The following is a 16115-nucleotide window of genomic DNA, read 5'->3' as shown; positions in this document are numbered from 1 at the left end:
ATGGTCGCGTTTCGCCGAGTAAATGTCATTCCGGGTCCGGAGGAAAAAAACGACCGGCATATTCGACGGTGGGAAAGTGGATTTTAGAAATTTCAAGCCGGCGAGAAGAGATATTTACAATTTAACACGGAATGGGTGAGGTCACTAATTTATAAAAACTCGTAAAAGCCAAATAGAAATCATAATCAAACATAAGGTGGCGAGGGACAGTGGCGTGCGTCCCTTGGGATCTACACCCAAATTTTTGGGTGCGGTGAGGATGGGTGCGGAAGGAAGGTGGTAGGTACTGAGGGGTAAATACTGGCCTTATCTGTGATATGAGACCTACCACGATGGGATATAGTGGGGAAATCTCTGAAAAAAACCCACTACAGATCAGGCGGCACCGGGGTTAGAACCCGGGACCTCCCGAGTGCAAAGTGGCGCGCTAGGCGCTTGGCCACAGTGCTCGGTCCCTCATATCAGAAACGAGGTACATTTTGAGTTTGTGCCCTTTGGCGGCACCCGTTGGCGTCAAAGACGAGCAGTACCGATCGAAAGTGGTACTTGTCGATCGAATCGCCGCCCACCGGCGACAAAATGTGTTTTGGTATCATCATCGTGGCGAAGGCCGTTGGAGTTTCGCAAATTTCTCTCCTGTTGCTATATAAGTACCGGAGCAGGCGCCGATCGAAACAATTTACATTCCTGCTGGGGTGTTGCAAATGAACGAACGGTCCGTCGCGATAAATATGTTAAGCAGGTCGGATTGTTCCGAGTCGGAAAAAAATTCGCGACCGTCGACGAGCGCACGCACTCGACCCGGAGGAGTTACGGTCCGCTGGCCGGCGACAAAGACTCGTTTCCGCGACTAAATTAATAGCCGCTAGTTATACACGGACCGCGCGATAGACCGGCGTGAATGGCGGGGGTGCCGAAACCGAACCCTGCGGCGCGCCGTGCGAAAGTCTCGGTCCAGAAACCGTACCCTGCGTGACCCACGTCGCATACTTCCAAGCCCACTCGGATCGATCTCGACGATATTATCTATCCATCCCAGATTCGCTACGCACAACCGGACCCGATCCGACACTTAATTATACACTTCTATTGCATTAACCCAATTTTGACCGAGTCGTCCGATTGGAGGAGGCGTGCGCGTCTTTTGTTTATTGTGATTTTCGGTACGGGTGTGTGAGCGGTCACGTCACGTTTCCGATAGACAGATGGCAGTCCGGCACAAAGGACGTTCTGCTGTTATTTTGATTACGAACAAACAAACCGCAGCCTTCGTCTCTTGCGGCCTTCTGATTCGGAAGAGTACCACTCGAGTGTTTATCAACAGCGGTGCGAATTACGAGAGCGATTTAAGAATGTGCACAGTGCAGCTCACCGTGTCTGACCCGGTTTCATTTTTTAAACAATACAACAAATTGTTTATGTAACTTTTCGCATGCAGCCGGAGAGCAATGACACGGAATGGTGTGTGTTTGCACACCACGCTAATTCCCTTGGTTATGAATAAGGACGCGGCATTACGACCGATTTTTGTGAAACGCCTCTAATTGGTGCGAATTACGCCGATCCGAGTACTCCGCGGTACTGATGCGTGCACAAAAAACATCCTTCAAACCTCCATTAATATTTACACAGGCGCTGGAACCACTTTATACGTTTGCAGGCGATTAATTAAAGAGTCTCGGTATCTTTATTGCATGAAAACAAACATAGGAAACAAGGACGAGCAAAAGTGGTACCGAACGCAATAAAGTTGAACAACTTTGTAGTCGGCAAACACGCTACGAGTACCGTCGAGACGTTATTTACACCGGAAACTATCGCCTTTTTCCCTTTCTCTTCCCGTAAAAATCGTACCGGTTGGTGTTTGCAAAGCGTCTGAAGATACGGAATCTAACCTTCCTCGACTGGTGGTACCTTTGAAAACGCGACGACAAAACTAGACGTGTCACTCGGAACCCGTCCTTTCCAAATCGGTCGTCGTGCCGACCGTAATTTCTTAATTATTCTCCTTATCGCGCGACCAACGGTTTCCGTAAGCGATTATCGCCGAGTGGTACTCGAGCTCCTGCACCCCCTAGCCAGGTACCCAAGTGGAAGCGCCGCACGCGAAGCCGAGTTCACACGCCGAGATCAACGTCCTAAAATCGCTCCGCATCGTGATTCATGTGGACGCGTCCCTGATGGACGCGACCGGACTGCCGAAACGCAGGGTACCACCCGTTTCGGGTACGTCCCAGTCCGCTCCATTTGCCATTGCGAAACCGTTTCCGATCCATTCAGCAGCTTAATGAGAACAGTTTTTTGAACTTGAGAGCGATGAAGCGTCACTTCAACAAAGACATTCCACAGAAGGACGCGGCCGGACGGTTGCATGCTGATGTTACGTGAGCCCGACACGCTATTCCCTCCGGGATGAGACGGTCGAAAAGAGGATGGACGAGTCACCGTGTGTTGAGTACGCCAAGGCGATGTGCGAAAGAACGCCGACAATGCACCGGAATGTCGATTCTGGTACTACCCAACGTGCAGCGGTTGCTTCCAAAATTGTCTTTGCTCCTCGGGAGGGAGAACCAGTACCGCTTAAAGTCAAGACCTGTGAATCAAACCGCATATCGGGCTGGTTTTGGGTGGTACCGTCAGACGTTCCCTTTATGAATGATGTTGAAAAAAGTACTACCATCGCCGCAAGGTGCGCAATTTGTCCGCGAGTACGGCCGAATCAGTTCCCACGATCTTCCGCGCGTTGACAAAGACGATCGCCGGTGGTACTACCTCGGGCTCGGGGATCGCGTTTCGGCAACGGTCGAAATGCCCGTGGCCTTAGTCATCGCCTTCGTTTCGCATTCCACCATCGGCGTGTGTGCTGGGGTCCCGGCTCCGTGAATCACGCCGGGTCCGAGGTGCGGACGTTCATGTTTTATGCAGCCGGGAAAAATCCGGCAACGGTAAAAAACCGAAACGTCGGCCCCGGTGGTGGGACGCGAGCCGAATGAGTACCGCGCGACACGTTCGATTTCACGAAAACGAAACGGCAACGCGAAAAAATTCCATTCCGTCGAAAAATTCCGAAACACCTGCGCCCGATGGGATAGGTCGCGACCAACTCCGGTGGCAAAAATGGCCGCCAACAATGGCGCTCTTGCACAACGACTCGATGATTTATCGCGACCGGGTTGACTCCTGACACGCCACGAAGTTACGGTCGCGTTCGCTTTGTGACACTCTTCAACCCAGAAGGCCTGTTTTCTTGGGGATTTTAACGCGGCGGTGGTTACGCAACGCGAACAATACGCGAGCTCCTCAAGACTACCAACCATTATTATTCCGTTGCGGTGCACATAATTGTTGCGACACCGCTGATCTAATATCGAATTCACAGCCATAGTGCACTTTCACTGGTGGTCACGTGTTTCGGTTTCTTCGCCACCGCGGGACCTATGTAAATGCGAAGCGAGCGCGGTGGTGGCGCAACTTGCCCTCCCGGTTCCCGCAAACTTCCTCCGGTTCCTCCAGGAAATTGCGACTTTCCTGTCTCCGACATGCCAACCGAAACCCCTCAAACATTTCCTCCACGGCCGCACCTCTGACTTGTCAGGTGTTGCGATCAGTACCCAAAGTACCACCTTCAAGATTTCTCAATTTTTCATTCTCTGCTCGCCAACACCTAGACCACCATCTCCTGTTACGACTCCTTCGAGTCTGTCTCTGCTTCCTGCTCTATGCCGTCTCTTATTACTCCGTTTCTCATGTCGTGACGCACGCCAATTATCCTCGATGGCAGTTTCAGATAGAGCTCGGATATCGTAACGTAGGAGTTGTGCGATTTCGCAACGGACAAGTCGACAATCGCGCATAAAACTGGGTTACAGTTGACGGAGTCGAAAGAATCCGTTCTAAAAAAAGCCCACGAGCACCACCATCACCCCGTGGTAGTGAACTACGGACCGGATGTTTGGTTGGTTTGTTAGAGGAAGCATAAAAATTCATATATACAACGAACGCGTATGACCTTCTGGCCGGGCGCCGACTGAAAGAGAACCATCTTCTTGTGGCGTTGTTACAACTAATTCGATTAGGCAAACGGTCATTACTACTACGTATATTGACGTTGAGGACAAAATGATCTTTAGGTGTAAAATCGATAGATTTTAGAATTTTAGGATCAAATTTTTATACAGGGTGTTTCGGAAATAAGTGCATTAATTTTAACTGGTAATAGAACTCATTAAAAGAAACAACTTTTCTCTCTGCCATTTTGGCGAAAAACGTTGCGTAATGGCTTAAAAAACTAGGAAAGATTTTCCTAAAACCGTCCATATCTCCAAAACTAAGCTACCTAAAAACGTGAAACAACCAGATTCTTACGAAGTGGATTTTTTGCTATACGGGTAGATTTATTTGAATTTCGATTTCGGCGTTAAAACACGTTTTCTGGATGAAAATGGATGTTTTTTTCACATTAGCGCTGACCTCAATTAGCCATTGCAGTATTTAGTGGCGTAGGGCTATTTTAGTGAAAAATCTCTCCAATTTTTTTTTGGAATTAAACATCGTTTTTCGGCAAAATGGTAAATAGAAAAGTTGTTCCTTTTGACGAGTTCTATTACCAGTTAAAATTAATGCACCTATTTCAGAAACACCCTGTATTTTCTGAAATTGTACTCTTATAAATGGAGTCATCAAAACTGGAATTAGTAAGTATTCTCAACGCTGATTCATTAATTAAGTGTTTTAATGAACCTAATATGAAACAATATGTTGCTGAAGAAATTAAAAAACGAGAAAACCTATAATGATTGTGAGAAGACTTTATAGGAACATTTCAAGATAAAGTTAATTGGTGGTCTATTTCGACAAATCAGAAATAATCTGAAGAGTTTATAAAAGAATTTAAACATAAAGTTAGGCGATGTTGCATTTGATGTTTCACACCTAAAAATAATTTTGTCTTCAACAGGTACACTTGGTTAACAGTGTTATTCAACGCTTTCTATGAAGAAATATCTCGATGATTTCATAGATATTATCGCCGCGTCTTATTTAAATAATCCTTGAAAAATAAGTCAGCCATTTCGATTGTGCGGTCTGTCGCGGCACGTATAGTAAAACAACGAAATTATTCATCGGTCCGTCGGCGGCGGCGGAGAAGATCCACCGGCGAGAAAAAACCGCTGGAACGTAACAGGGAAAGGAAATTCGAGTCAAAGAGCACTTGCATCGCGTTTTGAAATTCAAATCGCACAGATTTACATATAGGAGGGCATAGACAGCCTACAAGAGGCGGAATAGCAATCAACTGCAAGGACGTTGCTTTCTTAATGCCACGAGATACGGTTCTCGACAGATCGAAAGGGAACATAAAGGATAACGGTAAGAATTTTACTCGTATCGGCGCTACCGGACCGTACGCCGTAATCCGCTTTGATAAATCCGTTTTCTCGAAGGTTAATAACGCCAAACAAGGAACAGTTTCGTCACTATTGACACGCTTCGTTAGCCGGAGAAAAACGAAAAACGACACCCACAACACGGCCAACGGTCGGTCCTCGACTAACAGTTCAACGACATAACGTCACGACCAATTACGGACGATTTGTAAAACAAACACGACGGCTGAATCTCCAGTTTCCGGTTGTTCATCTGGTGCCAACACGCCGGAAACGATTCTTTGACCGTTGGGAAGAGGGCCTTCTCTTGACCCGGTTATTTCTACCAGTTTCTAACTTTCATTGCGACCAGAGGCGAAACCCGTTCGAAAATCGGACGTCGGATTCGCCTGATTATCAATTTTATCCAAGGCCGACGGAAAAAATGTCAAACAACAATGTGGAAAACGTTCAGGTCCTGTAGTCTCTTTCATATTCCCAGAAGTCTCCTCCAAAACAATCGACAACAATGGGGACGTGTCAAAGCTTGGCCACTTTGGAATTTGTCACGAAACGAGACAGTCTCTTTGTTTGCTTTGGACAACATTTCTTGAGGTTTTATACACTGTACATAGTCTCTTTAATATGCCGAAGTTTGTCTCTTTACTTGCTTTGAAGTGCATAGTGTCTTTAATGGGTACTTTCTGGCGTGTATGTCGAAGCTTGTCTCTTTGTTTGCTTTGGACGACATTTCTTGGGCTTTTACACAAAGATTACGAGATTGCGACTGTCGGTTCGTTAGTCGCACGGATTAGACCTTTACCTCAATAAAACATATAGTAAATAATTTCACAATTTTCTCCGAGATAAGATTGAGTGGTACTTATGCCAAACTGTGATAAACGTGACGCGTCAGGAGTCTGAGAGCATTTGGAAATTCCAAAAAACCTTTGAAGTGCGCAGCGAAGAGTACTCGTTCGTTTTGGCGAACTCGGAAATACTCGTTGCAAAATATTCGAAAAACTGGAAAGCAGAAGCTGAAGAACAACAGCCCGGAAGAGCTTCCAAATTGGCCAACTGCGTGAGACACATGAAAATCTGCTAAAATCACCTGGTCCGTGAACAATGGAGCGACTAAATAATAATAATAATCAGGAAACGAACTGTATCAACGAGGCCGCATAAATATCAAACGGAATTAAATTGGCGAGAAGGAAAGAAAAAAAAATCTGCAAACAATATGATCGGAGTGCACTTCCAGACGACGCAAAAAACCGAATTCCATCCCACACTCGTGCTCCCATAGTGGAAAATTTATTAAAATCCACAACGAGACCGACAACGCTGCATGAAATATCACTCGAGTGTAAAGGTGAAGGCTGGAGGATTTTCAACAGCCGGCGAGGATCGACGTCCGCGGGATGTTGTCCCTTCGCCGCGTTCAGTCCTCCGTCCGGCCAAGATGGCGTCCAACAGGTGAGAATTTTAATGAGCCGTCCCGATACAAATACGCCCTCTCTCGGTGTTGGCTTTTTCTCACCGGCAATGATAGTTATTACCGAAACCAATTACGAGCCGATGAGAATCCACGCCGTGCACCGCCAACATCCACCATCCATCAATTTCTGCTCAATTAAACACCGCCGCCTGACGCGATCGCTAAAGATGCGCGGCCGACTGTGATGGCAGAAAAATGCGAAAAACGCCACGAAACCGGCAGCGATGCTGATTCATCTGCCGATACAGTCGCAATAAGGTAAAGGTCAGACGTCGCTTGGTAAATCATCGTCGGGACAACTCGACAAAACAAACCGGAGAGATAAATAAAACGAGAACGCCGATCGGTACCAACGGTTCAGAGCAAGTACGGTGGTGACGCAACGTGTCGCCAATAAAGCGTAATGTTGCATACGCGAACGTCACGTGAGCGAGTCGATGGTACCGAAAAACATGCCAAGACCGTGACCGAAACGTCGATCGTGTGTGGGTCCCGTTTTCAGATGTCGAAAGGTCAAAAGTCTCCGTTTTTTTTTTCCTTCAATTTGATATCGTCGACGATTTATCGCCATTGTAGTTTTTTCGTCTAATTGCCCGGTCCGGTGGCAGCCACGATCGTAAAACACGACGAAAAAAAACAGCATTATATACACAGGCGTCGTGTAAACATCATGCTCACGAGAACAATAGAACAAGGAGCTATTATTCCGCCAACTGCGACACCGTTGTTGTTGGTCTCTTGCGCTGAGAAAAAAGACCAAGAGTTTCGATAGAGACCGAGCTGCTAATTATCAAAACGGAGGGCTAGAGCCCGTTCACTCGAATATGTGAATAACGAGCACAGGTGCAGTTTGTAACGAAAGTAGTTCGCCAAAACGGGCACGCAGACGTCCACATACCAGTTTGGTGGACACCTCTGGTGGTATGCAAGCGTTCACCGAGTTTTCAACCGGTACCGGGTCGCTTTTGGGTACCATTCGACAATTTGGTTTTGGTCTCGTCAAGACCACCACCGAAACTGTCAAAATGTGGTCGACAAACAGTTCTCCAAATCTTGACAATCAGAGCTTGAGAGTCAGAGACGGTTGGTGTCAAATTTTTGACAATCGACTGTCAAATCTGGTCCAAGAGGAGATCTGGGGCAAAAATCCGAAGGTGAGTCGCGCCCCTGGCGTTAAATGTCAAAACGGAACGACGTTAAATGTCAAATTTCAAAACCGAACGACGTCCGGATTTCACAAAATGGTTGTTGGCACACAAAACATCGACGAATCGGACAAAGGAGTCTGGTACTGACCGCACCGAACATCTAAAAAGCTGCTGGTCTGCGTTCCGAGCAACCTTGAGATAGTAGATAGAACTCTCGTATCAAAATTTATCCTAATAAAGAGCAATTATTCAGCGAAATGATTGTGGTGCAGCTGTTTATTATCGTTCCCTTTGACCGTTCCGCTGCCAAACAATTAAAATCTCGATGGACATGAAAGGTCACCGTCTAGTTTACGACAGATTAGGCACAATTACCAACACTCGCTTCTAATTTTTATTAGATTTGGAAGCCTGGAGCGAGATGGTGCTCGTAAATCTCGCCGGAGGACGAAATAAAAAATCGGTACCTCGTGGTGCGACATGTGCGCAACTTTTACGACCTCTTCGTCGAGCAGACGGGCCGCATTGTTCGCCTAATTTTACGACGCGATTCCGAGGAAGACGCGCAGAGTACGACGGCCAGACGGAGGCGATCGAGTGGCCCCATAAACCCGGTACTGAATGAACACGGCGACCCACTCACCTCGGAGAAGCGCCGACGGATACGCGGCGGACCAGTCGAAAAAATGCCGGATGATCTGTGATGGGCGAGGTTAACTGCCGGACGACACTGAGTACCCCTCTCTCTGTGGCGGTGGTACCGATAAATCCAAATATTTGCCACCAAAGGTATCAGAACAGCAGTACCCTTTCCGCCGCCGTTCCGTTAGATTTTACTTTTAACCGATTGTTTACGGTACTGATTCAGAATGTCAATTCGTACTTCCTTCGTAATCGGAAGGTGACGACGACGCCGTTGCGCTCCGTTGCAAAATCCGACTCGGAATCGTGATAAGTCACGCATTCCCGGAACTGCCCGTACCGGACGTCCACGGGACATCCGTCGCGACACGTCCAAATTTCGTACCGCTCGATAGTGGAGCAGGAAGCGCCAAATCAAACGAAAGTTATTTGGGACGGTCTTCTACGCACACCAGAACCATGACCGGCGGGTTTGACCGTCTGACCGTCGCATCCATAACTGTACCCTCATCCGATGGTACCTCAACGCGACCATAACCTATCATTTTATCGAATTTCGCGTTGCGCAACTCGATCGGACGCGCCCGTGGCCTACATCGCGGTGACCCGAGAGGACCTCTTCGACGACGCCGCCGCCGCCGACACGGCTCGCTGTTTGAACAACGGTAAAATCCCGCCTTTAACGACGTGCTAATGTGGTGCTCTGTTCGTGGAAACGTCGACGGGCACACATAAAGGAGACGGATTCGAGGTCGAGACCGCAACGACCGACTTCTGCGCTTACGGAGGAGAGGCGGCGTCGATGGTACCACCACCCAAAAACGAAGAGTCCGGTCCGCGAACCTCTTTCTTATCTGGAACCAGTTCCGACGGACTGATTTAGATCCCAATTTCGATGCTATTTTGTTCCATCGGCGAATAGAAATTTAGCCAATTCAGCTGCGCATATTTTAACCGGTGTCGTGCTGAGCTCGCTATCACCGATGAGAGGTGAACCACCTCGCGACCAAAATCGACGAACGGCAAAAATTTAACAAACGACATCGTCGCTCGCGAGAATGACACGCCGCCCTAGACCAATCAATGACAGGCGACTGAGATCAACGACAGCCGGACGTAGACAAATGACAGGCGATTCTGGATCAACGACAAGCGGACGTAGACAAATGACAGGCGACTGTAGACGAGCTTTTCTCCATTTCCTTCGCTCCATCGCCGTTTCCCGCCGCTCGCACGCCAATAATTGTTGGCGGCGGCGCTTCCGCGCCCAATTCGTTCCCGTAGACGTCGCGACCGGCAGCTGTTCGAGGGGTTGTTGACTCCTTCCCTGCCGAATTGGGCCTTAACAAGGGCCAATCTGTGGCGGACGCGTCGCATTTCAACGACTCCCGTTCTCGACTTTTCCATTCGGAACGATATCGGCTCGGTCTGCGACGGCATTTCACGTCTCCCAGAAAAAAACTGAATCCGTGATCCTTCGTGATCGGCGTTTCGTGCTGTTGCAAAAGCCTCCGTCGAAAATGCGGCTGTTGTCTCTCGTCTCGGGGGACGTGGAAGGTCGCGGATCGCGGAGAAAGTAGGCTAAGCGTTTGTTTCTCAGAGACAAAGCGACACCGACATTTTGTCGCCCGCTCTCGGGGGGTATGCTTTCGAACCAAGAAAACGTTATTTTCGGGTGGCAACGACGGCGGTGCAACGAGCCGATCGAAATTTAGTGAAAGTCGATAGTGCAATGTTGTGCACCGAGTCCTGTCAATCTTATCGAAAGCGTTTCATGCGGTCTCGAACACCTCGGAAAAATCTCCGTTCCTTCGACCGAACAATGCCTGGCTTTTATCTAATCTGCGGAGGCATTTGGTTTCCATACGGAAAGGTTTCGACACCACCAGATAAGATTCGATCTTTGTGCGTCCGAGGCGTCGGAGCGAGGAAGTTTTATTTAGAAAGCAAAATCTACCTGTGCGTTGTTGCGCCGCGCACTTATTAATCTAACCCAGATTTCAGTTTATATAATTATTACAAAAACAGAAGGTAAACACGACCGGCGTCGCTGTTGCACTGTGAGAACAAACACCAGGTTTAGATAACGCTCGAGCAATAATGGGGTAATGCTAATTGTAAGTATCGCGTCCCGGACGGAAACCGAAGACTTTCGAGATCAAAACGGATGAGTAACAGGAAGCTAATTATCGAAAACGAGGAAAAACCGACGCCGCTGACGAAAAAATTCCATCGGTGTAAAGGCCAGGTGACAGATTTAGGACCCCTTGATTGGGGATGGGGGAAACGGAAACAAACATCTTGCGACCCGTCCAGAAAGACAAGTTTTCCGCTGTGAATGCTACGATCACGTCATAACCGCGATTTAATTTGTTTATTTCTCGATGTGAGGCATTTCCGGAGAAATATTTCCCAAATCGCCGTCTTCCAGAACAATGGTTCGAATGAATGGATTCAAAGAACCGTCTCGTAGATTAATCCGAATCAAGCAAACATAATTAATTAGCATTTTTCTCGAGGGGAATTTCCGACACAAGATTTACTATTCCGATTCGCACCCAGAATTTGTAAATTTCGATCAAGCACTGATACAGACATCAAACGCTAATTCCTGGGACTCGAACACGAAAAATTCCAGATTTGTCCGAATCGAGTTGCGGAACGGGGCCCAGCATGAGCTCATTAGATTTTCAACCATCCGAATAATTTGCCGCCCATTTATAATTTGTCAAACTTACAACCGTACAATTTCACTGAATTGGTTAATATACATAATGTCCCGAATTAACATTTTTATTTGCTACAAATTTCGAACGACTCCTGACGAAATATCTTCAACGGAGGCGGAAAATCTGGCTGCTGCGATCGTGACTTTTGACTTTCAGTCCGCCTGATCGTTTTGTTTCGTCCAAAACCTATTACCTGGGCTTTCGACAAGCTCGTACTCGTCGACAACAACAATCCAACTTCGATACGACACGCCTGGTCGTAATTGTACTTTTGATAAGTCTTGATCGTTCTAATCTGGGCGCCTAGGTTTCACGATAGCGTGCCTCGTTTCGCGATTGTTTCACCCGCCTAGGCTGTCCAAATCCGTACTCCAATTACCGCCGAGATGGACCGATAATTGTGGGAAGCTAATTTGATACATCCTGCACGTAACAATACCACCCGGAATGATAAATCTGATTAGAGCAGAATCGGTGGAGCACTCCCACCGGATTTTTCTGCAATCATTCGAAATTGTTTCTGCGGAAGGTACTGCACACAATGGTAACGCGATTCGGTTGAATCACGGTTTTTATTGGTCGGGGCTTATCGGAAAATGAATTTTCGAACAAACGGGACAGGTGTAGTTTTTCCCACTGTCGCGAAACAAAAGCGAAATGTCACATTTCCAAGGTCCTCGTACGGCTGGTTACCCAAAAGCTTGTGCGTTTCGGTGAATTTCTGTTATCGGAGCGATACAATGTCAATGACGGTGATAAAAACGGTGACAATTCTCGAATTGATAAGGTTCCGCAGTTCAACAGGCGACACTGGTTTACTTATTTCCAGCGGAGATAGCTTATCGGTGACGGTAACAAGTCTGATTCGTACCTGCCGAGGGGGGTTTTGTCCACGTCGTAGACGTCCAGGATTGATTCCTTGTGCACCACCGAGACCAACTGTTCCTCGGACAGCTGGAAGAGGCCGTCGCGCGACGTCGTAAATCCCAGCATCTTGAGGGCCCAGGACACAAAACTCCACTAGAGAATCCCGATTTTTCGAATGACAGGAGAGGAAAAAAAAACAAATGTCGACTTCCCCGACTGGCTGAGGATACGGGATCGGCGCGAGTCGTCTTCCGTTGGCTCGAGGGCTCGGTGTGGCGACGGTTCCACAAAAAAATTTCAATGAGGCGGACCGTATCGATTCGGTGGAAATTCCGTTTACATGTTAACGGTTCCGGGGCACATGACGCGGGGCGGCACACTGCACGGTTGCTATCATTCAACATGAACACACTCAAGGTATCAAGAACTTGTATACACTCGCTATGTCCTCATGCAACTGACTTGCTCCACCACAATCACCAACTCGAACCGCAACACCGCAACTTTGACGGGTAGAGGAAATCAAATCTTCAAAGATCGCAGCGCCATCTGCACAGACGCCAAATTTGACAGGTGCAAGACGCAGATCCCTGCATTATCGACGCGCAAATTTCAAAATTTGAACTTTCAACTATTCAATCATTGACAAATTGTGAACTATTCACCCTTTATTTCTCTAAAAGTATTATTAGACAGTCTGATATATCGACAATCACTAATCAATTTCATAATTATGTACACATAATTCTTTGAGCGTTTTCAGGTCTATTTGGCTGCTTTGCTGGCTCCCATGGCGATTCCCATGATCAGGGCGAAGACGGTGAAGCCCTGAGCGGCGATTCTGGTCCTCATCATGTACTGAGACATCCGCCTGTTGCCCTGCCTGAAGCTCCACAACCCATAGCTGAGAGCCCCTGTTGTAGCCAAACATCCTGAAAACAACTCCAGACCGTCACTCTCCACCACAGCCACACCAGTTCACCTATCGGAATCAAGGGGTTCTCTGACACTTTCCTAATAAGCTTTTCTTTTCGTGTCTCGTCGACGGCGGCCATCTCGTTGTGCAGCGTGATCCAGTCGAACTGCGACATATCTTCCTCTTTGATGTTTTGCGACATTGTCATTGATTTCGTCCTGAAAATTACGCACTACAATCGGAAAGGACGATTATTTTGAAACTTGAAACATAACCTCAAATGTTAATTGAATTCGTTGTCAAGGATAATCCCATCAGTACGAATTTTCATTTGTGCGAATTGGAAAATAAGACAAGTACCCACCAGATTTTAAACCGTGGTAAGTTGACCACCCAAAAAACATGTAAACACGAACAGTGTTTTTGCTGTGATTCTGAGTGAGGTGAGCTTCTGCACGGTTGGTTGTCTATGCAACTTGTTGTGTTTTTATTTTAAAAAAATGTGTTTGTTTTGCGTTGCGTAATAATTGAGATGATTTCATTTAATCAACACTGGCCCTTATCACATACGGTTGTGATAATTGCTTATTAGTCATTATGCGTGGGTTATTTTTAGCAAGGGAAAAAATTAGAGGGATCGTTAATTAAATAAAATAAACAGCTCAAAAAATGTGTAACAAATATGTATTTTGATGGAATGTTACAAACGAATTTAGCTCATCTAATTATACCGATACACAATTATAATCTAAAACGTTGGCATATGTAAATCTTAACGTAAACACGATTTGTGCACTACATGAAACCAGAATTAACGCAATCGTAACTGACTAGAATTAAACAAATCACAACGACTTTCCATAATTCAAACGTAAAGATATTAAAATTATCATCTGGTAACTAGCAAGGACCTAACACTTGTTAAAACTTGTCAATAAATAGATAAATAAAACAGAATTTCATCGAGATGACTAAAAGAACCCCACTAACGCTCTATCAGAATCTAGATAAATACGAACTGGAACAGATTGTTATTAACAAATAAATATTATATACAGTTATAGATGCGCCATTAAAAATGTACAAATCATTTGGTAAGTAAAGTCGCGTGCGGACACAGCTGATCAGCAACCCAAATACTGGCTCGAGTTAAGTAACCGCCGCTCCTTATTCGATCCCGAAGGTGTTGGTCTCCTCGACGGCCAACAGCAGCTTCTCGTAGAGCACCTCGGACGTCGGGTAGGGCGGCAGGTCCAGCCTGTTGAAGCAGGTGTGCGCCCTGGGCAGGCTGTTGGGCTTGCCCCACTTCTCGATGCAGAACTTGCGCGGCCCTATCGAGCCCCGCAGCGCCGAAAAGCCCTCGAACGGGATGCTCGACGTCCCCGTCACGAACTGCAGCAGCCTGAGACGCTGCTCGTTGGTGAACCTGCGACACGACAAAATCATCATCCGCTCCTGCACGTTGCTCGAAGAAACGCACCTCTCGATCGCCTGCCAGAACCACACCACCACCGGGTGCTGGTCGTGGTACCCGCCGCGGTACTCCGTGTTGTGCCGCCAGTCCACCAGGTCGATCTCGGCCGTCCCGGCGATCACTAATTCTAATTCGCGAGCGTCGAACACGCTCACCAGTCTTGGGTCGACGACTTCATAGAAGCCTCTAACTAGGGATTCCGTCTGTTCGGAGACGCCGCGCTCCAGCCGCCACCGCACGATCCTCTCCAAATATTCCTATAAATGAAAAACACTTCGTTAAAAACGCTACACTTTTATAATGTGCTAAAAAACTCAAATGAATTCGTTAACGAGTCATTACCGTTTTTAATTTTCGGTGATTTAACACCCGTTCTTGTAGAAACAACAATTTCGTCGAATAAAAAAAAATATTACGAAACCATACGAGTTTAAAAATTGGATTCTCAAATACAAATATACTAAATTAAATAAACTGTGTGCAAATTAAATCAAGTGTTCGTCTGATATTTCCTTAAACCTTGAACGTGGTAGCGATACTCACTTTTTTATTTTTCTCGGTGACCGGAACGTTCCTGCCGCCGGGCTTGAGCTCGCGCTCGAGCACCTGCCCGAAGACCTCTTCGGTGACGGCGAAGGTGAGCTCCAGCTCGCCCTGCATGGACACGTCGTGCTCCCTGATCCACTGGAGGGACTGGTGGAACTCGAAATCGAGACTCTCCAAGTCGGAGAGGGCCACGGGGAGACGCAACAGCGCCTTGTAGAAGGGACGCGTGAAGAAGGCGTCCAGGAGGTACTGGTGGACCAGGGCCAGCCCCAGGACTCTACCGCTAAACCTAAACCTGAACGCAAACGTTTGTACCACGACCAGCAGCAAGGACTAACACCTACCAGTCATGGTAGTTGTCGACGAACGCCGACATCGGGGAGATCTGCACGGTGTAAGTATCGTTCGCCGAGTACTCGAACAGGCCGTAGTAGGGGTTGAACAGCTCCCTCGACAGCAAGAAGAAGAACTCCCTCGACGGACCTCCGTAGTCCAGACCCTCCTCGTTGTCCCACACCACGCACAGCTTCCCCTTCTGCAGCTCCTTCTTGTTCGCCGACATGATCCGCCTGAAGGCGTCTTCCAACAGGTGTTCGCGTCTTATGTGCAACCTGGACGACAAAAATCGAAGCACAAATGACACGTGGTGATCGCCGCCGACTCACTTGAATTTGCCCGGACCCTGTCCGTACCCTTTGCTCTCCAACTTCCTGTAGAAGTTGCGGAGTTTCGCCTCGAAGTCTCTCTTGTGAGGCGCCGGCACCCGGTGTCTGCTCAGACCCGGAGAGGCAATGGGGGACGGTTGCGGCGAGCCCCTGGGACTTCGAGCGGCGCCGCTACTCCTGCTGTCCACAGCCGGGACATATGACATGATCTCCTGCTCGAAGAGGCTGCACAACAAAACGAACCGATCAAGTCGAGGGTGTAAT

At 47.6% G+C, this 16115-nt stretch overlaps 3 protein-coding genes across 11 annotated transcripts in view; all 3 read right to left on the bottom strand.

The window, feature by feature from the left end:
* The window catches only part of Drak (Death-associated protein kinase related), a 36271-nt gene extending 23526 nt beyond the window's left edge, over positions 1-12745 (bottom strand). For both annotated transcript variants that reach the window (XM_069041324.1, XM_069041323.1), the window contains exon 1: positions 12255-12745. In XM_069041324.1, coding sequence (XP_068897425.1) covers positions 12255-12376 — 122 coding nt within the window. In that variant the 5' untranslated portion in view covers positions 12377-12745. The remainder of the gene's footprint in view (positions 1-12254) is intronic.
* Positions 12746-12900: 155 nt separating this feature from the next.
* LOC138125826 (HIG1 domain family member 2A, mitochondrial) lies at positions 12901-13482 on the bottom strand. Its single transcript, XM_069041363.1, has 2 exons — positions 13233-13482; positions 12901-13182 (listed from the first exon to the last, which is right to left on the bottom strand). Exons 1-2 carry the CDS (start codon positions 13372-13374, stop codon positions 13016-13018), a joined length of 309 nt encoding a protein of 102 aa, XP_068897464.1. The 5' UTR covers positions 13375-13482; the 3' UTR covers positions 12901-13015.
* A 351-nt stretch (positions 13483-13833) lies between these two features.
* Hecw (Hecw ubiquitin protein ligase) overlaps positions 13834-16115 on the bottom strand; it is a 32697-nt gene continuing 30415 nt past the window's right edge. For all 8 annotated transcript variants that reach the window (XM_069041263.1, XM_069041264.1, XM_069041266.1 and 5 more), the window contains 5 exons: positions 15852-16076; positions 15531-15797; positions 15184-15481; positions 14647-14897; positions 13834-14592 (listed from right to left, as the gene is read on the bottom strand). In XM_069041263.1, the coding sequence (XP_068897364.1) occupies positions 14334-14592; positions 14647-14897; positions 15184-15481; positions 15531-15797; positions 15852-16076 (1300 nt within the window). In that variant the 3' untranslated portion in view covers positions 13834-14333. The remainder of the gene's footprint in view (positions 14593-14646; positions 14898-15183; positions 15482-15530; positions 15798-15851; positions 16077-16115) is intronic.

This window comes from Tenebrio molitor, chromosome 3, assembly GCF_963966145.1.
Source record: "Tenebrio molitor chromosome 3, icTenMoli1.1, whole genome shotgun sequence".
Classification (NCBI taxonomy): Eukaryota; Metazoa; Arthropoda; class Insecta; order Coleoptera; family Tenebrionidae; genus Tenebrio; species Tenebrio molitor.
The sequence above is the reverse complement of the archived record's forward strand: the minus strand, read 5'-3'. Positions and strand labels throughout refer to the sequence as shown.

Coding starts and splice junctions, on each gene's coding strand:
- LOC138125826 (XM_069041363.1), bottom strand. CDS start 13,374: ATGACAATGTCGCAAAACATCAAAGAGGAAGATATGTCGCAGTTCGAC. Junction 13,183..13,232: donor GAACCCCTTGATTCCGATAG/GTGAACTGGTGT, acceptor AGTTGTTTTCAG/GATGTTTGGCTACAACAGGG.